The sequence below is a fragment of the Gorilla gorilla genome, chromosome 18, assembly GCF_029281585.2.
Source record: "Gorilla gorilla gorilla isolate KB3781 chromosome 18, NHGRI_mGorGor1-v2.1_pri, whole genome shotgun sequence".
Classification (NCBI taxonomy): domain Eukaryota; kingdom Metazoa; phylum Chordata; class Mammalia; order Primates; family Hominidae; genus Gorilla; species Gorilla gorilla.
The window spans coordinates 87,522,429-87,545,974 of NC_073242.2; the positions used below are offsets into that span (position 1 = coordinate 87,522,429).

Genomic DNA, 23,546 nt, shown 5'->3' on the forward strand with positions numbered 1-23,546 from the left:
TATGGTTTGGCTCTATGTCCCCACCCAAATCTCATCTTGAATTGTAATCCCCATGGGTCAAGGAAGGGAGGTGATTGGATCATGGGGGCAGTTTTCCCCCATGCTGCTCTCATGATAGTGAGTGAGTTCTCACAAGATTTGATGGTGTGAAAAGTGACAGTTTTTTCCTTCTCTCTTCTCCCTCCTGCTGCCTTTTGAAGAAGGTGACTGCTTCCCCCTCTGTCATGATTGTAAGTTTCCTGAGGCCTCCCCAGCCATGCAGAACTGTGAGTCAATTAAACCTCTTTCCTTCATAAATTATCCAGTCTCAGGGAAGTTATTTATAGCAGTGCAAAAACAGGCTAATACATAATTCACAGTAATTTCCTAAAAATACTGTGTAATGGTCTGTGTGCAAGTCTCCTCAGTTGTCCCCAAAGTACCTGTAATCTACTTTTTTGAACCAGAAGCCAATCAAGGCCAAATCCTTGCATTTGATTGTTACAGCACTTTAAACAGACACCCCCCCCCCCCATTTTCCCCATCCCCCACCCATGACATTGACTTTTTGGAGAGCCAAATTCTGTTCTAGAAGTCTATATAAAGATTTAAGAAAAAAAACACTCCAAAACTTTATTGGCCTAAAACGATTATTTTATTATATTTTACAATTTTGTCGATCGTGAATTCAGGCAGAGCCCAGTTAAGCAATTCTTCTTTTTCACATGACATTGACAGGGTCACTTGGTGGTATCTACTTGTCATTTGGACTGGTCTGGAGGCTCCAAGATGGCTTCTGCACACTCATGTCTGAGACCTTGGTTGGGATGGCAGGAAGGCTGTGATTAGCTGGGACTGCCCACCAGAGCATGTCTATGTAGCCTCCCTGGCTAGCATGGCCTCAGAGTGGTCAGTTTCCTTACATCCTGACTCCTGGCTCTGAGGAGGAGTGTTTTGGGGAACAGGACAGGAGCTGCATCACCTTTTATGACCCAGTATCAGGAGTCACACAGCGTCACTTCCATCAGGCTCTGTTGTCGCTCCCATTATGCTCTGTGACAAAGCCCACCCAGATTCAGAGAATTTGCAGCTATGTTTTTGATTTTTGGGTCTTTTTTGTGGTTTTTCTGTCACCCAGGCTGGAACACAGTGGCACAATCACAGCTCACTGCAGCCTCAACCTTCTGGGGTCAGGCGATCCTCCCACCTCAGCCTCCCAAGTAGCTGGGACTACAGGCACACACACCACCATACCTGGCTAATTTTTGGATTTTTTGTAGAGACAGGATCTCACCATGTTGCCCAGGCTGGTCTCAAACTCCAGGGCTCAAGCGATCCTCCCACCTCTGCCTCACAAAGTGCTAGGATTATTAGGTATGAGCCACCATATCCGGCCTGTTTTTAAAACTGCCATGGTCTGCCCTCTGGCCACAGATAACTTGCCTTTCTCTCACATGCAAAACATGCACCCCTTTCCAAGACTCTGCCGAGGTCTTATCCCATTGTGACATCAGACCGGGCTCTTTGAGATCTGCCCTTCTTGGGCTCCCTGTGAAGCTGCTGTACAACTACACCCTCAGGAGTCCTCGAAGCATTGCTGTCTAGCTGAGAGGTGCTAGGAGTCATGCCCTTTAGATTCTTAGCCCTTTGTGTAACTAAGAGAGCACCATCCTAAATCTTTCTGAGGTCATTAGCAAGGGTCTTAACAGTTATGGATTCCCTGAGATAATATTTTACTAGCATTGCCCTTGTAAAATACTCTACATTCTGATTTTGTCTGCTTGTTTCCTCTTGATGACATTGAACTTCTTCTCAAATCCCCCTCCCTTACCTTCATATTCCATGTAAAATTAGGTTTTGATGCTTAATTGGATTCAGGTTAAATATTTAGGTACAAATACTTCATAGGTGATTCAGTGTACATACTGCATGATATCTATAGGTACATCGTGTCAGGTTGTCCTGTTATTAACAGGTTAGGTTTCTTCGCTTGCATAGAATGGTGACCCCAGATCTCTCCACTGTAAAAATGTACATTTTCACCTTTGTGATCTTTGTGATTTGCGTGGGATTTGTGGGGTGGTGCTATGAAAAATGTAAAATGCCTCACAAATTCATGTCATTCTAGCACAGGGGCCGTGCTAATCATCGCAGTATCCTTCCCACTTTAGTTTGTACTGTGGAAGCAAGTCCTGACCCGGCTCTTGTGAATACAGCTCTTCCATCTCTTGTGCCAGCACCTGCTCCTGCTGCAGGTATCTGTTGACTAAGCTGGGAATATCCCTAAACTGCTCTCACTTCCTTGGTAGTCATTTGCCTACCTTTGGTTAAGCTGTGATCGTCTTTGCCCCAGGTTTGCTGTCAATCGGATCCGTCTGCTTTCTATCCTCCAGGAATTCCTGTATCCTTCTGGTCTTCTGGTGGCCCTCTTTATTGTGTTCCTGTTTTTGTGGGTTTCATATGTACATATCAAATGCCCACTGACAGAATGTATTGTGTAAGGAGATTTGAGGCAGGAAGTAGGGAGGTAGTGTGTGTGCTTGTGTTCAGTCAGACCTCTCTAGCCAACCTTTGCTCTTAGGAAACTATGTCTCAAGGCAACAATGAAGAAATATCACATGTATCAAGTTATCACATTGCATTATACATATATATGTATATGTATGTATATATATCATTATTATTTGCCAATTAAAAATTCAAAAATAAACTTTAAAAAAGTTTCAGAACATGAAGATAGAGACCAGATGGTTATGGACTGTGTTTTGTGTCCCCTCAATACTTATAGTTTGAAGCCCTAACCTTTAATGTGACTAAATTTGGATACAGAGTCCTTTAAAATGGTAATTAAGGTTAAATGAGATCATAAGGGTAGAGCTCCAATCCAATATGACTAGTGTTTTAGAAGAAGAGAAGACTCCAAGGATGCATGCACACAGAGGAACAGCCATGTGAGCATGCGGCGAGACGACAGCCATCTGCATCTAAGGAGAGAGGCCTCAGAGAAACTAGCCCTGCCTGATGAAGTTGAATTAACAGGTACCTCTCTTATAATGATGCAATCGCTACTTCTTTGCAACTTAAGAGGGACACACACACACACACACACACGCACATACACACACATGCAATATCTCTCAATATATAAGATGGGTTAACAATTCCTGTTAGTGCTGCTGAAGACTGTGGGAAGAATCTAAAATTGGTGCTACCCACACACAAGGTCGCATCATGCCCATCAATTTATTTTGATCTCATGGAAGGCGTTTTGGAGCAGTGCTCAAGAAATAGCTCAACTAAAAGAACATTTAAATTATGTAAAAATGAACTCCAATGATTTAGATCTATTAATCTTACATAGTAAGATTTCAAACATGGTACTGTAATTTCAAAACTCACAAAAAACTGTAATAATTTGATCTCATAGGAGATAAATTCTACCTGATTTTTGCAGGAAAAAGTTGGAGAACAATACTTTATCACCTTCAAGTATATTTGGTAACTGGAACTGAAGGGGAGACAAGTGTAGCCAAGCCTAGACCAAGGATGATCATCAATAATGACAGCTATTTAACAAATGTTCCTTGAGTGCTTGCTATGTGCCAGGTATTCTCTGAGGTGCTGAGGATGCAGCACTAAACAAACATATGAATAAATGATGATAAGAAGGACATTGATTGAGCTCTTATTGTGGGCTAGGCCCTGAGCTCAGTGCTGTGTATACAGTTGACCCTTGAATAACACTGGTTGATTTGAACTGCATGAGTCCCCGCTTATAAGTGAAGCTTTTTTCAATAAAAGTTATACCATGGGCCAGGCATGGTGGCTCACGCCTGTAATCCCAGCACTTTGGGAGGCCAAGGTGGGCGGATCATGAGGTCAGGAGCTCGAGACCAGCCTTACCAATATGGTAAAACCCCATCTCTACTAAAAATACAAAGGTTAGGCCGGACGCGGTGGCTCATGCCTGTAATCCCAGCACTTTGGGAGGCCGAGGTGGGCAGATCACGAGGTCAGGAGATCGAGACCACGGTGAAACCCTGTCTGTGCTAAAAATACAAAAAATTAGCCAGGCGTGGTGGCAGGCACCTGTAGTCCCAGCTACTCCGGAGGCTGAGGCAGGAGAATGGTGTGAACCCAGGAGGCGGAGCTTGCAGTGAGCCGAGATTGTGCCACTGCACCCCAGCCTGGGCAACAGAGCGAGACTCCATTTCAAAAAAAAAAAAAATTGTTCCGTGTGTGTCTGACTCTCCTGCCTCCCCTTGCAGGTCCTCCACTTCTTCCACCTTGGCTACCCCTGAGATAGCAAGACCAATCCTTCCTCTTCTTCCTCCTTCTCAGTCTACACAACAAGAAGACGACAAGGATGAAGGCCTTTATCATGACTCACTTCCATTCAATGAATAGTAAATGTATTTTCTCTTCCTTATGGTTTTCTTAACATTTTCTTTTATTTGGCTTACTTTATTGTAAGAATACGGTATATAATACATATAGCATGCAAAAAATCTGTTAATCAACTGTTTAATAAGGCTTCTGTATATAATACATATAACATGCAAAATATCTGTTAATCAACTGTTATCAATAAGCCTTCTGGTCAACAGCAGGCTAGTAGTAGCTAAGTTTTTGGGAAGTTAAAAGTTATATGTAAGCCAGGTGCAGTGGCTCACACCTATAATCCCAGCACTTTGGGAGGCTGAGGTAGGAGGATTGCTTGAGGCCAGGCATTCGAGACCAGCCTGGGCAACATAGCAAGATCCCACCTCTATAAAAATTTTAAAAATAATTTTTTAAATTTAAAATGTTATATGTAGATTTTTGACTGTGTAGGGGTCAGTGCCCTGACCTTCTCATTGTTCAAGGGCCAACTGTGTATTAGCTTATTTGTCCCACCTGCACCACAACTCTGTCAGCTACTATCATTATCTCCATTTTACAGATATAGAAGCTTCTGAGAGGTAACTCACCCAAAGTTACAAAGCCAATTAAAGTGGTAAAAATTGGACCCTACTCAGGCCTGTTGGCTTCCTGAAGTAACACAGCAATTGAGTAGAAATGGCTGCTGGAAATGCTTCATAGGTAGGGAACTAAGCCATTTAAAATTTTATTTGCTTAAGCATTCCTTTTTCATAGTTGATATAAAGGTAAAATTCAGTACAGTTCTACCAAAACTTAACAAAGTCTGCATTACTGGAGCCCAGTCAATGAACTTTCACCATGATATTAATGACTTAAGCTCATACATGGATCTACAGAATTATATTGTGATTAACACGTACCTTGGCAAACTATTTTTTTTTTCTTTTGAGACACAGTCTCCCTCTGTGGCCCAGGCTGGAGTGCAGTGACGTGACCTCAGCTCACTGCAACCTCTGCCTGCCGGGTTCAAGCAATTATCCTGCCTCAGCCTCCCGAGTAGCTGGGACTACAGGTGCGCACCACCATGCTCGGCTAATTTTTTGTATTTTTAGTAGAGAGGGGTTTCACCAGGCTGGCCAGGCTGATCTCGAACTCCTGACCTTGTGATCTACCCGCCTCAGCCTCCCAAAGTGTTGGAATTACAGGCGTGAGCCACCACGCCCAGCAAATTATTTTTTAGCCACTTTAACTTAGTATTTTCAGTGTTTTACTGCTACCTTTTGTAACCACTCTAATATTTACATCTCATCTGTACTATTATTTACTTAAAACTTTTACTTAATGTTTTAAAGGAAATTTAATATCACCGCTCTAAATAAAGAGACACTAAATCACTCAATAAATATTTACAAAGTGCCTAATACATACTAGGCAGCAGGGATATAGCAGTGAAAAAGAGACTAAAAAATATCCCCACCCTCATGGAGCTAATGTTTTAGTAGGGGTGACAGACAATAAACAAGATAAAAGGCTGGGCAAGGTGGCTCGCACCTGTAATGCCAGCACTTTGGGAGGCCGAGGTGGACAGATCACTTGAGGTCAGGAGTTCGAGACCAGCCTGGCCAACATGGTGAAACCCCGTCTCTACTAAAAATATAAGTTAGCAGGGCATGGTGGCTGATGCCTCTAATCCCAGCTACTCGGGAGGCTGAGGCAGGAGAATCACTTGAACCCTGGAGGTGGAGGTTGCAGTGAGCAGAGATTGTGCCATTGCACTCCAGCCTGGGCAACAAGAGAGAAACTCCTTCTCAAAAGAAAAATAATGAAGTAAAATAAACAAGATAAGTAAAATATATAGTTAGAGACTGATCAGTACTGAAGGGAAAAGGGGGTGCCTTTGTCCTTCTGTGCTGCTGTAACAGAATAGCTGAGACTGGGTAATTTCTAAAGATCAGAAATTTATGCTCTTATAATTCTGGAGGCTGGGAAGTCCAAGATCAAGGCACCAGCGTCTGATGAGGGCCTTCTTGCTGTCCTCACATGGTGGAAGTCAGAAGGGCCAATAGGGGGACAAATTCTGTGTCCTCACATGGCATGTGTAGAGAGAGAACCCAATCCCTTTCTATAATGGCATTAATCCATTCTTGAGGGTAGAGCCCTCAGGATCTAAACACCTCCCATTAGGACTCACATCCCAACATTATTGTATTGGGGATTAAGTTTCCAACGCATGAATTTTGGGGGATACAGTCAAACCATAGCAGGGGATATCAAGTGTGTGAGTTGTTAAAATTGTTGTTAAATAGTTAAAATTTTAGGGTGGCCAGGGAAGACCTCATCGAGACAGTGACTTTTAAGTAAAGACTTGAAAGGGACAAGCCATGTGGAAATCCAAGAGAAACACAATTCAGGTAGTGGAACAGACAATGCAAAGCACTGAGGACCAAGTGTGTCTGGGATGCTTAAGGAACAATAGGGAGGTCATGGGCAGAAGCGAGGAGACTAGAGAGCTAATGCAAAAATCCAAGCAAGAGATGATGGTGGCTTAAACCAGAATGACGAGAAATGGTCAGATTCTAGAAATATGAATGTTAAGTCAACATTTGCTGATGGGCCATTTAGCTGATGGGCCATTACAAAGTGTAAGGGTTAGGGGAGGAGATCAAGGAAAACCCCCAAATTTTGACCTGACCAAGCAACTGGAAGGATGGCGCCCAATACATTTCTTTTTTCTTTCTTTTTCTTTCAATGAACGATGTGTATAGTTTTTCATATTTCTTCTTTTTCTCCCCACCCCCAGATTTGCATTTCTGTCACTTGCACCACAACCTCCCCACTCAATGAAAGAAATTTAGAAAGCACTGGTACTCAAAAGAACAGGTGTAAAACTGCTTGAGGTTTTGCTCATCTAAAGCCTGTGTGTTCTTTGGAGGCTATGACTTTTGAGGGCAAGTCATAAGAGCTAAAGAGGCCCCTGCCCTGTTCACCAAAACACTTGTTCTAAGTTCTAAAACACTGTAGTTCTATGATTCTGAAATCTTGAAAGGATTACAATGAAAAAAATACTCTGTTTTCAAGGATCCAGCAGACACTTTTCAGAATACTAAATTTTGTATATTGTAAATATACCAAATATACTGTGAATATTATCAGTATAATGCAATTCTGTTCAGCATAATACTGGTACATTGATTGGTTGGCTGGGTGCCAAGGAACACAGCTTTCTCAGAGAACAGAAATACTCCCGGCTCTTAGGATTTAAGCTATTAACATATATCTATGCTTGAAAACCACATGCCACTTTTGTTAAATGAATTGATGCAGTTCAGCATCATAAGCTCAAACATTCACTAATTTCACCTTGTTCTGATTTATTCACTTGTTTATTAGTTCAAGGAGAGGACAGTTTAAATAGAACAATATATACACAATGATAGTTTCATGATGAGCCAAGACATTAAGTAAGACAAACAAGGCAATCTGATTTTATGTTAAACATTGGCCTGTTACTTTATTATTAAAACAATAGTGGTATTTGAGTTTGGAGCCAGTATTCTGGTCTTTGTACAAAAATAATGCCTTTCTTTGGCATCAATAAATCAGTCTGCATCTATCTTAATTATATCAGCATAAAAAATAGCTTACTCTCCTTGGCAGTAAATAACATTGCCTTCAATTAGCCAAATTATATTTCTATCTCAAACTACATCCAGTACCATATATCCATGTCATCAGAGAAATTCTAAACTATCACTGCAGATTGTGTTTATTTTTACATTGGACTGTATCACAAACTGAACATTTAAAATATGAAAAAGGAAAAAACCTTAATATAATTGCCTCTCAGTGTGCCTCCTCTCTAAAGCTTCTAGGCTGCTTTCTCCACTGGGCTGCAGACCTTCCTGTCTAGTAGCTCCTGGACACCATGTGACCCAAACTGAACTCATCCCTTCCCTCCAACTGCCCCTATTCCTGTGTTCTGCGTTATCTATTCATGACATGTCCATCCACCTGGTCAACCACGTTCAAAACTTGAATCTTTTGACTACTGTCTATACTTCACTTCCTATATCCAATTGGTTGCCAAATACTGCCCACTGAACAGCTTCCAAGCATCTAATCTCTCTCTTCTTTATCTACTGCTGGAATTCTCTTCCTGAAGCCCAGATTTATGTTATTATTTGCCCCCAAACCTTACATTTTCCTCCCATTTTCTATGGAATGGCCTAACTCCTTAGAATGGTATCAAGATTTTCCACAGTTTGGCCATGCCTTTCCACCCCACTGCACCTTGTTTTCATTGTCCTCAGAATTTCATTTATAAAGGTGACTGGGTGATGACAATCAATGAATTAGTGGCCAATGCCTTTGAAAGTTTTATTATAGTTCTCAAGAGAAGGGGCTGTGCCTACGGCCACACGAGAAAGTATTAGGGTCAATGAGGAGGTAGAGGGAGCGAGGAGAAAGCCCAGAGCCTTTATTGCCATAGGAAGGAATGGGTGAGGCAGGGAAGGAACGGGCAAGGCAGGGAAGGGAAGTGTGAGCAAGCTTAGGATTGAATAATTTGAATAATGTTGGCAAGCGCTGGGATATACGGGTGAATTTTAGTTGTCTGGTACTTGGCCATGGGGTGGTTTATTACAGTGACTTGGGGCAGGGAAAATATTGGTGTGTGAGATGGATAAAGATGGTGTGGGGATATAGGCTTGGGTTGGTTGGTTTGTATATGAAAGGGGTGTTCACAAGTAAGTTGTTTGCTATCTCTAGGAATTAGCTAACTCTGAAAGGGGCAATTCCTCCCCAGGTCCCCAAGGCCCCAAGATGTCAAAGCATCATAAAATACAGAAAACAGAAACTAAAATACATGGTTAATACACACCTCCCTTCACACACACCCTTTATTCCCGGCTCCAGTAGCCCCAGAAATGCTCTAGACGAAGTAAGTTCTGTAGTGCATTTCTCAACAATATGCCGCCACCCATAGCCCTGGCTGAGGAGAGCCACCAAACCTGGTGCTATGCGACCATGGTCCTTCCCCTGGTCACTGGATAGTGATCGCACCCAACACAGGCACCCCCATCTACAGGGTGGCTGGAGATCTATGACCATTGTGGCGTACCTGGACCAATCAATAAACTGGACCAATTGGATTTCCATTTTTAGGGATTTAAATTCAGAGCCACAAAAGGAGATTGTCAGTTGATGATGAGCTAAGACACCCTGAAGTATACTCACAACCTTCGCAAGCCATGTGCAGTCTAGTGCTCCACCCCTCTACCCACCCCGTCCAACCCTCACCAAAATACTAACAAAATACAACACACTAGTTCATCATCTAGACCATAATAACTCGCTGGGGATAGTGCTGGAAGTTTTTGTTTGTTTAACATTTCTTTCAAATACTAAGATTAACGGAGTTGCATAGTGAAAAAAAACTGTAGGAAAGGGTCGGACTTAGGCCTGGAGTGAAGGGCACAAGATGCTTTTATTTTAAACCCCTAAAAGTGTTGCAAAGTGTTTTTAATTTCATATAAATAGTTAAGGATCACATGAACACAATCCAGTACAAATGGGTCCAGGAGCTTCAACGAGCGTTCCAGCTTCTTCGTAACGTTCCCACACCGTGCAACAAGCGGAGGGAAGAGAACTTCCGGCGCCCCCACCTACCGCTCCCCAGCCGTGTCCCGCTGCTCTAAATCTGCAGACTTGATCGATTGCTTCTGCCTGGGCGGTACCGCCCGAATTGACTGCTCCCGTCTGATGCGTCCCCGGGCGCGGGAAACGAGTTTCAATCCACTTTCCTGACCCCAACCATCCAGCCCAGTCTCCGCTTCCCCGTCTTGTACACCCCTAACTCCTGAGGCTCCTCCGAATCACGCGAGTGGAAGCGGAGAAGCTCAAGTGGCCGCCATGTCGGAGGCTTATTTCCGAGTGGAGTCGGGTGCGCTGGGGCCTGAGGAGAACTTTCTTTCTTTGGACGACATCCTGATGTCCCACGAGAAGCTGCCGGTGCGCACGGAGACCGCCATGCCTCGCCTTGGCGCTTTCTTCCTGGAGCGGAGCGCAGGCGCCGAGACTGACAACGCGGTCCCACAGGTGAGCCTTTGGGTGCGGGGTCCCGCCCGGAAAGACTGCAGCTCCCGGCGGGCCCCGCGGCCCTGGGACGCCGCATCGGGGCGCGCTGCCCTTTGGGATTTGTAGTTTTGGAGGAGCCAGGGCCGAAGGCGCTAACGACTTCTTCTCGGAAACTCCGCGGGGGTCCCGTCGCGCTCGGGGTGGTCTCCAGACTTCTTGTTCGCCATCTGTGGTGAAACTACATTTATCCTAGGTCGCCAGGCAGCCTCCAACATTGATTTCTTTTTTGAAACTGTCCAAATTAGTGTCTTCCCCCTACCCCCTGCAACGTGTGTTGAATGCTTAAAGATTGGCTCCAGCTAATACTTAAGAATGAGTTCTGATCATGTTTGCCTTAAAACAGCTTTGGATTCTGTAAGAGCATGTGATAAGTAGGAACCCCAAGTTGCTAAATTCATTCCTGCATAATGATGACAGGATCAGTAAGCCCTACTGAGGCTTACTTAGTGGCAGCATGGTTGGGTGTGGGGAGTAAGCTTTTCCCTTTAATCCTTCAACAACCAGAAAGGTTGGGTCACTTGGCCAGGGCTTCAGTTAGTGGTGAGCTGGGCTTCGGAACCCAAGGCCATGCGGCTTCAAATATAAAATTGTCCCAGGAACATGGCTTGTAATGATTAATTTGGATATCCTGTTTCACCTAAGTTTTGTATAGAACGATCCCAGCACTTTGGGAGGCCGAGGCGGGCGGATCATGAGGTCAGGAGATCGAGACCATCCTGGCTAACACGGTGAAACCCCGTCTCTACTAAAAATACAAAAAAATTAGCCGGGTGTAGTGGCGGGCGCCTGTAGTCCCAGCTACGTGGGAGGCTGAGGCAGGAGAATGGCGTGAGGCGGAGCTTGCAGTGAGCCGAGATTGCGCCACTGCACTCCAGCCTGGGCGACAGAGCCAGACTCCGTCTCAAAAAAAAAAAAAAAAAAAAAAAGAACGATGTTTTTTGTTTGGTCTGTTTGTTTCAAGTTAATTTTTATCAAAGTAATACATAACCAACGTTTTAAAAGTCAAATAGGCCGGATGCGGTGGCTCACGCCTGTAATCCCAGCACTTTGGGAGGCTGAGGCGGGCGGATCACGAGGTCAAGAGATCCAGACCATCCTGGCCAACATGGTGAAACCCCATCTCTACTAGAAAGCTGGGTGTGGTGGCAGGCGCCTGTAATCTCAGCTACTCTGGAGGCTGAGGCAGGAGAATTTTTTGAACCCAGGAGGCAGAGGTTGCAGTGAGCCGAGACTGTGCCACTGCACTCCAGCCTGGCGACAGAGTGAGACTCCATCTCAAAAAAAAAAAAAAAAAAGTCAAATAGTACCAAAAGATTTATAAGAAAAAAAATAGCAGGTCCTGCCTTCCTTTTCCCACTTCCCCTTCCAAGTCCACAGGGCTCATGTACATTTTTTAGTGGTGTCTTCAAGATTCATCTTCATATTTCTAAATAATATTCTTAAACTTACCTTGTTGGGTTGTTTTTTTTTTAATGTAGACATTATCTGTTGACTTTCATCCTAGCAGATGAGGATTTCGTTCCCGTACACACTGGTAAACATGGCGCTATGCTGCCCATACTTAATTCATATTTCCTTAGTTTTTAGTTAATGCCCTTTTTCTATTCCAGGATTCCACCTAGGATACCACACTGCATTTAGTAGACATGTTTCCTTAGCCTTCTCTTGGTTGTGACAATTAATCAGACCTCCTTGTTCTAATGACCTCGACGGTTTTGTGGAGTGGTGGTCAGGTATTTTGTAAAATGTTCCTCAGTTGGAAATCTTTGGTTTGGGGGTAGTTTTGTTTTTGGTTTTGTTTTTTTTTTTGTTTTTTTTGACACGGAGTTACCCTGTCATCCAGGCCAGAGTGCAGTGGCATAATCTCAGCTCACTGCAGCCTCCTCCACCTCCTGGGTTCAAGCAATTCTGCCTCAGCCTCCCAAGTAGCTGAGATTACAAGCGCCCACCACCACACCCAGCTAATTTTTGTATTTTTAGTAGAGACGAGGTTTCACCAGGTTGGCCAGGCTGGTCTGGAACTCCTGACTTCAAGTGATCCACCCAACTCAGCCTCCCAAAGTACTGGGATTACAGGCGTAAGCCACCTCGCCCAGCCTTCTTTGTTTTTGTTTTTTATTCTTTTTTTTCTCAGCATTAGACTTGATTATCAGCTTTAAAGAGGAAGACCACAGAGGTAAAGTGCCATTTTCATCACATATTAAGGGTGCCTACTATCAACAGGACTTTTTACTGCTCATTTGAACCTTGGCAGAGGTAATATTCATTAGGTTTCTCCACCTTTTCATACTGTACTCTTTGGATGGAAGTCATCATCACTGTCACACTGAAGGAGTAGGGAGGCATGTTCCACTTCTTTGAGTGCAGAGTGTCTACATTAAATCTTTAGAATCCTTCTGCATGGGAGATTTGTGTAGGAAGGTTTGTATGACATTTAATTTCATTTATAGGATTATTCAGACTTGATTTCTTCTTGTGTTAGTTTTGGTATATTTGGTTTTTAATTAGAACTTTGACCATTTTATCTAATTTTTTTTTTTTTTTTTGAGACAGGGTCTTGCTCTGTTGCCCAGGCTGGAGTGCAGTGGTGTGATATGGCTCACTGCAGCCTTGACCTCCCAGGCTCCAGTGATCCTCCCACCTCAGCCACCTACGTGGCTGGTATTGCAGGTACATGCCACCATGTCCAGCTAATTTTTGTATTTTTTTTTTTTGTCTAAATTTTCAATGGTATCAGTACAATGTTCAGAATTTCCTTTACTATCTTTTTAATGTCAGTAGGATTACAGTGGTGTCCTTATTTTTATTTTTAATATCAATAAATTGTGTTCTCCCTTTCTTGATTATCCTTGCCAGGAGTCTATCAATTTTTTTATTCTTTTAAAAGAACTAACTTAGGACTCTGTTGGTTTTCTCTTTTGTACCTTTGTTTTTTAGGTCATTAATTTCTTAATTAGTTATTTCCTTCTACTTTATTTGGGCTTAATTCTCCCACCACACACACACACAGACACACATTTTGAGATGGAAACCTAGGTCATTAATTTTTCAATCTTCTTTTATACATTCATAGCTATTCATTTCTTTTAAGTGAAATTATTCTATTCAATTCACAACTTTAATTGCATTTCATAAGTTTTGATGTGTTATATTTTCATTATCAATGAACTAAAAATACTTTTTAGGCCAGGCATGGTGGCTCACACCTGTAGACCCAACACTGGGAGGTGGAGGCAGGAGGATCACTTGAGCCCAGGAGTTCGAGACCAGCCTAGGCAACATAGTGAGTCCTCATCTCTACAAAAAATTTTTTTAAAAAGCCGAGCATGGTAGCACACACCTGTGGTCGCAGCTACTCAGGAGGCTGAGGCAAGAGGATCACTTAAGCCTTGGAGGGTCAGTACTGCAGTGAGCCGTGATCACACCACTGCACTCCAGCCTAGGTGACAGAGCAAGATACTGTCTCAAAACAAAATAAATAAAAATTTTAAAATACTGTTTAATTTTTATTGTGATTTCTTTTTTGACCTGTAGGTATTTAGAAGACTAGTGCTTAATTTCAAACATTTTGAGATTTGGTCATTTACCATTTTTTATTTCTAGCTTAATTCCACCGTGGCCAGAAAACATAGTCTGCATGATTTCAGTCTTGAAAGTTGCTGAGACTTGCAAGCTCTATGGCAAAGCATAAGACCAATTTAACCATTCTGTGTGGACTTGAAAAGATGTCTATGGGAAGTCATAGTGTGCAATAAATAATCTGTATGTGTAAATTAGCTCATTTGTTAATTGTTTTGTTGAAATATTCTCTATCCTTGCGATTTTTTTTTTCTACTTTTTTTTTATCCTGAAAAACATGTGGACCAGGCATGGTGGCTCCTGCCTGTAACCCTAGCACTTTGGGAGGTGGAGGTGAGAGGATCACTTGAGGCCAGGAGTTTGAGATCAGCCTAAGCAACATAGCAAGACCCTGTCTCTAGGAAAAATTGAAAAATTAGCTGAGTGTGCTGGCACATGCCTATAGTCCCACCTACTCAGGAGACTGAGGCAAGAGGATTACTTGAGCCTAGAAAACCACTGCACTCCAGCCTGGGTGACAGAACAAGACCTCCTCTCTGAAAAAAAAAAAAAAAAAAAAAAAAAAAAAGATTAAAAAAATGTTAAAGTCTCTCATTATGATTATGGATTAGTCTGTTTATCCTTTTACTTCTGTTAATTTAGACATATATTAATAATATTCTGGTAGATATAATGACCCTTTTATTATTGCCACATGTCTCTCTTTATCTCTAATGCTCCTGTCTTTTGATTCATGTTTACATGACTTTTTTTATCCTATTTTTAATTTTTCTGTGTCTTCATATTTAAGGTATGTCTCTTTTATGCAGCATATAGTTGGGTTTTGTTTTGTGTGCAGTGTGCTGATTTTTAATTGTTATATTTAATCCATTTACATTTAATTATTGACATATTTGTATTCATTTTTACCTTCTTACTATTTTCTTATGTCCCATCTGTTTTAGCTTTCTTTTTCTATCCTTTCTTGACTGCCTTTTGCATTAATCAAATTTATTTTATTATTCATTTACCTTTTTATTAGTTTATTTAGTTATATATTCTTCTGTTATTTTAGTGGCTACCTTAAATATATTACACAATCATTTCTGACCAAAAAGAATGTTATATAAGTTACTACTTTCACCACTTCACAGAAATGACTAGAATCTTAGAACACTTAAACCCATTTTCTCTCGTGTTATTGTGATGTATTCTAGTTTGACTCATTGAAAACCCCTGTAAAACATTATTATTATATACCCACTTATATATTCTTTTCATGACTTGTTTTTCCTTTCTGCATTTCCGTAGTTCTTTCTGGAATCGTTTGCATTCTCTCTTCAGAATTCCCTTATTCTGGATCTTCTGGTGATAAGTCTCAGTTTCTGTCTGTGTCACAGATGCCCAAGACCAACCCAGATTTGATGATTCACTAAGAGGACTCAAAGGACTCAGCATATAGTCACACTCATGGTTAAGATTGATTACATCAAAAGGATATAAAGCAAAATTAGCAGAGGGAAAGGTTGCATGGAGTAAAGTCTGGAGGAGACCAGGCACAAGCTTCCAAGAGTCCTCTCCTAGTGGAGTCACACAGGATGCACTTAAATTCTCCAGTAATTTGAATTCTGATAAAATGTTTGAAATACTGTCTACCAGGGAAGCTTGTTAAAGACTCAGTCCTCAGGGTTTTATTGGAGGCTGTTCATATGGCACTTTCTGTCTAGCACAGACCAAAATTCAGACTTCCAGAGGGAAAGCAGGTGTTCAACATGAATCACATTGTTTGCACAGACAGTTCAGGCACATTCTCATCAGTTCTAGGACGGGTGAGAATCCTCCTGAAATCCAAGTTCCCAAATGCCAACCAAGGGCCAACCTTGCAGCAGGCCTTGCTAAGATAGCAGTCTCAGGCCTACTGTGTTAACTCTTTCCTGCATACTTTCTCTATGGAAATGCCTTTATTTCACTTTTACTTTTAAAGGATATTTTCACTGGGTATAAGATTTTACACTCACAGTTATGTTCTTTTAGCACATAAAAAAAAATTCCATTTCCATTGTTTTGTGGCTTCCACAGTTTCTGTTAAGAAGTTGGCTTTTTTTTTTTTTTCTTTCTTTTTTGAGACGGAGTCTTGCTCTGTCGCCCAGGCTGGAGTACAATGGTGTGATCTCGGCTCACTGTAACCTCTGCCTCCTGTGTTCAAGTGACTCTTCTGCCTCAGCCTCCTGAGTAGCTAGGATTACAGGCGCCCACCACTATGCCTGGCTAATTTTTGTATTTTTAGTAGAAATGGGGTTTCACCATGTTGGTCAGGCCCGTCTTGAACCCCTGAGCCCATGTGATTTGCCCGCCTTGGCCTCCCAAAGTATTGGTGTGTCTGGAATTGGTTCCTTCAGGTGGGTTCTTGGTCTCGCTGGTCTCGCTGACTTCAAGAATGAAGCCGCAGACCCTTGTGGTGAGTGTTACAGTTCCTAAAGGTGGTGTGTCCGGAGTTTGTTCCTTTAGATGTTCAGATGTGTCTGGAGTTTCTTCCTTCTGGTGGGTTCGTGGTCTCGCTGGCTTCAGGAGTGAAGCTGCAGGCCTTTGCAGTGAGTGTTAGAGCTCATGAAGGTAGTGGGGATCCAAAGAGTGAGCAGCCAGCAAGACTTACTGTGAAGAGCTAAAGAACAAAGCTTCCACAGCGTGGAAGGGGACCCAAGCAGGTTGCTGCTGGTGGCTTGGTGGCCTGCTTTTATTCCCTTATTTGGCCCCACCCACATCTTGCTGATTGGTCCATTTTACAGAGAGCTGATGGTTCATTTTACAGAGTGCTGATTGGTCCGTTTTACAGAGTGCTGATTGGTCTGTTTTTACAGAGTGCTGATTGGTATGTTTACAAACCTTTAGCTAGATACAGAGCGCTGATTGGTGCATTTACAATCCTTTAGCTAGACGGAAAAGTTCTCCAAGTCCCCACCCAACCCAGAAGCCCAGCCAGCTTCACCTTTTATTGGGATTACAGGCGTGAGCCACCGGCCCCGGCCAAAAAGTTGGGTTTAACTCTTAATGTTCATTCTTTAAAGGCAGTGTGTTCCTCACTCCCATCTACAGCTGTTTTTAGGATTTTTCTCTGTCTTTGTTCTCGTAATTCAGGTAATATATGCCTAGTTGTGATTTTATTAGTATTTATTCTATTAATACTTGTTATTCATAATGTTCCTTGAATCTGTGGTTTGATACCTTTTTTTAATTTTGGATAATATATAGCTATTATCTCTTCAGACATTTATTTTGCCTCAATCTATCCCTCCTCCCCATCAAATTACATACATGTTGAACTTTTTCTTTCTTTTACACCTTATTTCATACATCTCTTAGGCTCTTCTCTGTTTTTTCTCTAGATACTTTAGTCTGAATATTTTCTATTGACCTTTTCTCATTCACAGTCCTCTTTTCATCCAAATCCAATCCAGTAAACATGTTAAATTTGATTTAATCTATTGACTTCTTAGGTTCAATTATTGTATTTTTCAGTTCTGGAATTTCCATTTGATTTTTAAATTTATCTTAAAGTTGGCGCCTAATTTCTCTGCTATTCAGTGTCAAATAGTGGGCTTACTTCCCTCCCTTCTTTCTCAGATCTTAGGCCCTCATGTCCTGGTGGTGTTGGCAGCCTTGAACTCAATATTGGTCTGTCTAGTCCTGTGCGGTTTGCCAAAAGCTCTGCTTCCACACCCATAAAGCTGCTCCCATCTTTTTGCAATAGTTCTCCCTTGTGAGAGTTTTGGCTCTTACTGCTTCATTCAATCCAGTTGTTTGCCTTTGATTTTTTGGAGATTTATGACTCTTAATTTCTGGTCTGTCATGACCACCTCATCTTGTTTTCTAATTCTATTGAGGCTTTAAAAACTGGAGACATGTGTGCTGTCATCTCTGAAGCTGTGAAGTGGCATGGAAAGGGGCTGCCACTCAAGCTCAGGTTGATCTTATTTTTCTTTCTGACCCCTAGCATCCAATAGGGTGCTTAGTACATAGCAGGCACTCGGCAAGTGGATATTTAGAATAAATATTGAATATTCAAAAGAAAAAGGAAATGTTTACTATAGCTCTGAAGTGTCTACAATTGGACAATTTTTATGTGTTAGTTAGAAAACTCTCACTTATGCTACATTTTTGTTCACCATGTTTTTGTTGTATAAATCCATTTTCTCTCTCCATTCCATCATCACATAAAACTTCAGCCCACACACTTCATTGCTTCAAGTCACCACCAGGTCTTCTGTGCTTGACAGCCACTCCCGCAAAGAGAAAAGGCAGTATTGTGCAGGCGATATGTATTCCCTTTTCGTCACACACATTTGCTATGTTACTTGTCTGTTTTTAAAATCTACATTCATGCATGCTGCAGGGTTCCAAGCTTGAACTACCCTTGTGGCTGGCAAAAGGACTTTTTGACAACAAGCGACGGATCCTTTCTGTGGAACTCCCCAAGATCTACCAAGAGGGTTGGAGGACTGTGTTCAGTGCAGATCCCAATGTGGTGGACCTCCACAAAATCGGGCCCCATTTCTACGGGTTTGGCTCCCAACTCCTGCATTTTGACAGTCCCGAGAATGCAGACATTTCCCAGTCTCTGCTGCAGGCAAGTAATGGGTGTGAAAACCTGTGGTGCTGCACTTGTCTCAAGAGCCAACCACAGATACTACTTTTACCCAGGACAGTGTATGACTTGTAAATTTAGTCTGTTATTATTCCAGGTCAGCCTACAGTTAACACTGTCTGTCCATTTTATATATTTATATATATATATACACACACACACACACACACACATTTTTTTAATATGACTTGTCTGCCACTCCTCATATTTGCTTGCTACAATTTGAGGCCAGCAGGAACTCTAGGAAATGAGAAAAGGGTGATGATGGCCAGGCATGGTGGCTCACACCTGTAATCCCAGCACTTTGGGAGGCCAAGGCAGGAGGATCGCTGAGCCCAGGAGTTCAAGACCAACCTGGGCAATATAGTAAGATCCCATCTCTATTAAAAAGAAAAAAGAGAAAAAAAGGGCGATGGTGCATTACAGGTGACAGGCACTTAGATACACAGTCCCAGGCCTGGCCTGAGGGTTCCTGTTGGAAATACTAGAGTTATTGGGTTGTTTCCTTCCTTTGTTCTGGGGTTAGGGCTTGGCCCTGCCATGAACTAGCAATATGACTTGGTCAAGCTACTTGACCTCTCTAGACATCAATTCACCTGTAAGAATTGATGGAGATGATAATAGTGCCAAAATTATAGAGTTGTGGTAAAACTATGTAATGCCGTGTAATAAACAATAACTCATATTGTTATTACTTTTCCAGGACAAAACAATGTTATACATCTGTTCCCAACCTTTATGGTATAACCTTATTTTAATTTTTCATAATTACTTTTTTATTCTGTTACTGTTAGAAGAAACCATCATTTCTGCCTCTTGGGACAGAAGCATTTGCTACTAATGACAATAATAGGTGATGCTTCTCAAGGAGCTTGCTGTGTGCTAGCCATCTGCTAGGTGCATTACATGTATTCATTGGTTTTCTTAACAACTTACTGGATTTTCATAACAATCCACTTCACAGACAAGGAAATTGAGGCATGGCAATGTGCAATAACTTACTTGGGTGCTAGAGGGAATTCAGACCTCCTTCTGAGTCCTACACATCATTCTTTCTTTTCATGCCATTTAAATGTTCTGAGATAAAAATGGATATGACTTTGTGGGGTGTGAAGTCAACCCTGACTTCTCTTACTCCCTTGTTTTCCAGACTTTTATCGGACGTTTTCGCCGCATCATGGACTCCTCACAGAATGCTTACAACGAAGACACTTCAGCCCTGGTAGCCAGGCTAGACGAGATGGAGAGGGGCTTATTTCAAACAGGGCAGAAAGGACTGAATGACTTTCAGTGTTGGGAGAAGGGGCAGGCTTCTCAGATCACAGCTTCCAACCTCGTTCAGAATTACAAGAAGAGAAAATTCACTGATATGGAAGACTGAAGGCCGGAAGAACACAGAATGGCTCCTCGCAGACGTATCCCTCCATGTTTCCTTGATAGGAGCTGGTTGACCTTGTACAGAACCAGAATCCTGTCCCATTTCATGGCTTATTTCCTGTGGCCATAGAGAATTATAGGGAACTGGACATGCTGGAGGATGTGGGTGTCCCTGGCTCTGTGAGTCTTCCAGGACCATCCCACCCTGCTGACCCACAGCCCAGGCCCTTTAACCCAAGAACCCATGGCCAAGGGGAAATCAAAGTCCTTCCTAAAAAAGAATCACTGCCATATAATATATCACAGTAGAGTTGCAACTGAGATTCCTTGTGTCTGGGAGTTTGGACAGCTTCAGATGTACAGTTTCACTAGCAACAAAGCACAGGTACAAACTGGGTCATCGCCTGTTCACAAAATGCTCTCTTGATCTTATTTGCCTCATCTTCCTCATGGTTGTACAGAGGATAGCACCCCACCATGCCAGCCTGACTTGGAGATATCTCCTGCTGCCTGCCTGCAGGGAGTTACCCCAGTTTCCAAAAACAGTCGCCCAGATAAAGGAGGAAAAGGGAAAGGCAGACGAATGGCATGGCTTTTACTAAAGAAAAGATGTTGGCCTCATACTCTATACTCAGGGCTTAATGAACTGGAATCTGCATAACTCAGCAGTCAACCCAGAAGGGAAATGGTTAAACTGAGCTTGTTTTTGCCTCGGAGAGCCTAAGAGCACCCGCACACTTAATTCCACTCCCTGTCTAGAAAAGCTGTCAGGGAGTCGTTTGGAATTGCAAAGTAGTTATTAAGGGCTGTTAACCAGCCTGCATTACATCTGGAAGTCAGGACTTGGTTGCTGACTATGAAGGGCCCTGTTTTCGAAATCTAACATTGCGAGTGTAAATGGGCAAGAAGCCTCCGTTGTACTTTTTTTTTCCTCTTCAGTAAATTTTGCAACATTATTGCATAGAAGATCCCTGACCATTTACTAGGAACCTGGTTAAGCAAGCACTAATCTCTTTTCCTGGAGATCAAGGATGCAACCTCAGGTTGAGAAAGAAACAGGGTTCCCTGGGCCCATTAGACTGTTTGCAGGGCATCACTGCTTCCCCCGACACCTCACAACTAGCAAAAATTGTCTTTGTCTTTGGAAATTATAGAGGGATTTGGGTATCCAGATTGTGCAGATGCAAACTTAGACTGTCTTGATGCAAACTTAGAATCACAGAAATGCTTTTAAAATGCCTGTTTTAAGATGGAATTGTTGTTTTTATAATTTGATTTTAGTGCTAAATAAATGATTGGCTTTGTACATGAATATGTTCTGTACAAGTGCTCTTTCTGTCACTAGTACTACAGATATTCAAAGCTATCAGAATTGTGTCTTTGATCATATTTGACGGTAATGCACAAATAAATCCATGTTTTAGCAGCTGCTCTTTTGCTTGTGTGGTACACATAAATAGGAGGTACATTCTCTGTAGGAGGGTGCTGTGTCCTAGGAAGATGAGATTTCCATTACTACCACAGCATTTATATATAGCCAGGGCCCCAGAAACCATTCATAGAGCGAGAAAAGCATATTATTTAACTTTTGGCATCATTCTTTTCACACATAGCTTTATATTTAAAGTCAACTCTAAGTCTGCTGCCATTTTTTCCTACTTCCTAAAAGAAATTCCTCAGGGGCCATGTGTCAGGAATATGTAGGTATTCATGTCCAAAATTTAGCCCCTGTTTTACGTTTTGGACAGATTATATTACATGTAGCTTTTGAACTCATTTTCAATTACAGATCTGCCTTCAAGCCTGTCGGACTTCCCCTCTCCCCAGCAGCCCTCCAGTTAGTCGTTCAGATTTTGATTTGGTCCCTTCAAGAGGTTAATTTTTCAAAAAACACAACAAATGGGCTCAAATACCAAATTGCTGTCAAACTCCAGGGAGTAAAGATGTGCCCTTTCCCCTGAAGCACTCTGTTCCCACATGACTGTGGCCTTACAGACAGAAGAGCTCAGTATATATAGGTTTTTCCCAGGGAGAGTGTGGGCTGCCCGGAGCAGTGGGGCAAGGCTCTGTCTCTGTTGATTCCTCCTGCTGTTCGTGACCTCTGGATTTGGGTGGCTCTGGGCTGTCCATGCCTCTCCATCTCCACGCAGATGGCTCCCAAATTCCTATCTCCAGCTCAGATCGCTCCCTCCAACTCCAGACTTGTATCCAATCCCCTGCTTGATGTTTCTACTTCCCCGCGGCCTGTTCCTCCTCTGATGTTTCCCATCTCCATTTTTTACAACTCCATCCTTCCCTACTGCTTAGAACAAAAACGCTATGTCCCCCCTGACCTTCCTCCTCTCACGCTCCATATCTTTTGGGTCTGCCGTCAAATCATTTGCAGCATCCGGCCACCTCCCCATCACCTGTGGTGCTGTCACTCGGGCCAGGCCCCTACCGTTTCTTTCCTGGAGTTTTGGGGTCACCCCCTAACTGCCTCCCTGCATTCACCCTCCACTCCATCTTCAGACTCTTCTCACCATAGCAGCCAGAGTGCTCTTGTTAAGAAGTATATCCAATCTTGTCGATTCTCTGCTCAAGACCCTCCCATCTCAGAGAAAAAGGCTAGCCAGTTATCCCAGCACACTTCGTTAAAAACTAATCTTTGGGCCCGGTGCGATGGCTCATGCCTGTAATCCCAGCACTTCGGGAGGTCGAGGCAGGTGGATAACTTGAGGTCAGAAGTTTGAGACCAGTCTGGCCAACAGTGAAACCTGTCTCTACCGGAAATACAAAAATTAACCAGGCATGATGGTGGGCGCCTGTAATCCCAGCTACTCGGGAGGCTGAGGCAGGAAATCACTTGAACCCAGGGGACAGAGGTTGCAGTGAGCTGAGATCACACCACTGCCCTCCAGCCTTGGTGACAGAGCAAGACTCCGTCTCAAAAAAAAAAAAAAGTCATCTTTACCCTGCTAATCTGATGCTGAATTTCTTTATTGCTTGCATGGCAGAAATAATTTGTTTCTTATTTTAAATAAAAAGTCCGCCTTCTCCCTAAGAATTCTGAGCATCTTACAGAGCTTCTCACTAATCTCTCAGCACCTCTGAACCCGAGGTTTCTGGAATACTGTGTCTGAACTAGTGAAACCGGCATGCAGAAGCACTGAGTGACTCAAGTTCAAACAGCAGTCAGTTCCACTCTGTGTCTGTCTGTTCTGTCCCCCTCCCATCCTTCAAGAAACCCCAAGAGAGGTTTTTTTGTTTTTTTTTTTTTTTTTTGAGACGGAGTCTTGCTCTGTCACCCAGGCTGGAGTGCAGTGGCGCGATCTCGGCTCACTGCAAGCTCCGCCTCCCGGGTTCACGCCATTCTCCTGCCTCAGCCTCCAAAGTAGCTGGGACTACAGGCGCCCACCACCGCACCCTGCTAATTTTTTGTATTTTTAGTGGAGACGGGGTTTCACCGTGTTAGCCAGGTTGGTCCCGATTTCCTGACCTCGCGATCCACCCG

At 42.8% G+C, this 23,546-nt stretch overlaps 1 protein-coding gene, 1 long non-coding RNA gene and 1 pseudogene across 4 annotated transcripts in view; 2 read left to right on the forward strand and 1 right to left on the reverse strand.

Moving 5' to 3' along the window:
* Positions 1-4,404, forward strand: part of LOC129527385 (uncharacterized) — a 92,297-nt gene extending 87,893 nt beyond the window's left edge. The window contains exon 2 of the long non-coding RNA XR_008672329.2: positions 4,248-4,404. This is a non-coding gene — a long non-coding RNA (uncharacterized lncRNA). The remainder of the gene's footprint in view (positions 1-4,247) is intronic.
* On the reverse strand, positions 2,070-2,170 carry LOC115931200 (uncharacterized; annotated as a pseudogene).
* A 5,423-nt stretch (positions 4,405-9,827) lies between the features above and the next one.
* On the forward strand, positions 9,828-21,365 carry GINS3 (GINS complex subunit 3). 3 transcript variants are annotated; one of them, XM_055364420.2, is made up of 4 exons: positions 9,998-10,437; positions 13,030-13,146; positions 18,425-18,658; positions 19,827-21,365. In XM_055364420.2, the coding sequence occupies exons 1-4, from the start codon at positions 10,252-10,254 to the stop codon at positions 20,055-20,057; spliced, it is 768 nt and encodes a 255-aa protein (XP_055220395.1). In that variant the 5' UTR covers positions 9,998-10,251; the 3' UTR covers positions 20,058-21,365. The 3 variants fall into 3 exon arrangements, with proteins under 3 accessions (XP_004057780.1, XP_055220394.1, XP_055220395.1); XM_004057732.4 differs by lacking the exon at positions 13,030-13,146 and having other exon boundaries at positions 9,828-10,437; XM_055364419.2 differs by lacking the exons at positions 13,030-13,146; positions 18,425-18,658 and having other exon boundaries at positions 9,943-10,437.
* Positions 21,366-23,546: the final 2,181 nt, after the last annotated feature.

Excerpts from the sequence above, each read along its gene's own strand:
- GINS3 (XM_055364420.2), top strand. The coding sequence starts at position 10,252 with ATGTCGGAGGCTTATTTCCGAGTGGAGTCGGGTGCGCTGGGGCCTGAG. Across the intron at positions 10,438-13,029 it reads CTGACAACGCGGTCCCACAG|GGTCTTGCTCTGTTGCCCAG; the intron begins GTGAGCCTTTGG and ends TTTTTGAGACAG. Across the intron at positions 13,147-18,424 it reads CTACGTGGCTGGTATTGCAG|GGTTCCAAGCTTGAACTACC; the intron begins GTACATGCCACC and ends TGCATGCTGCAG.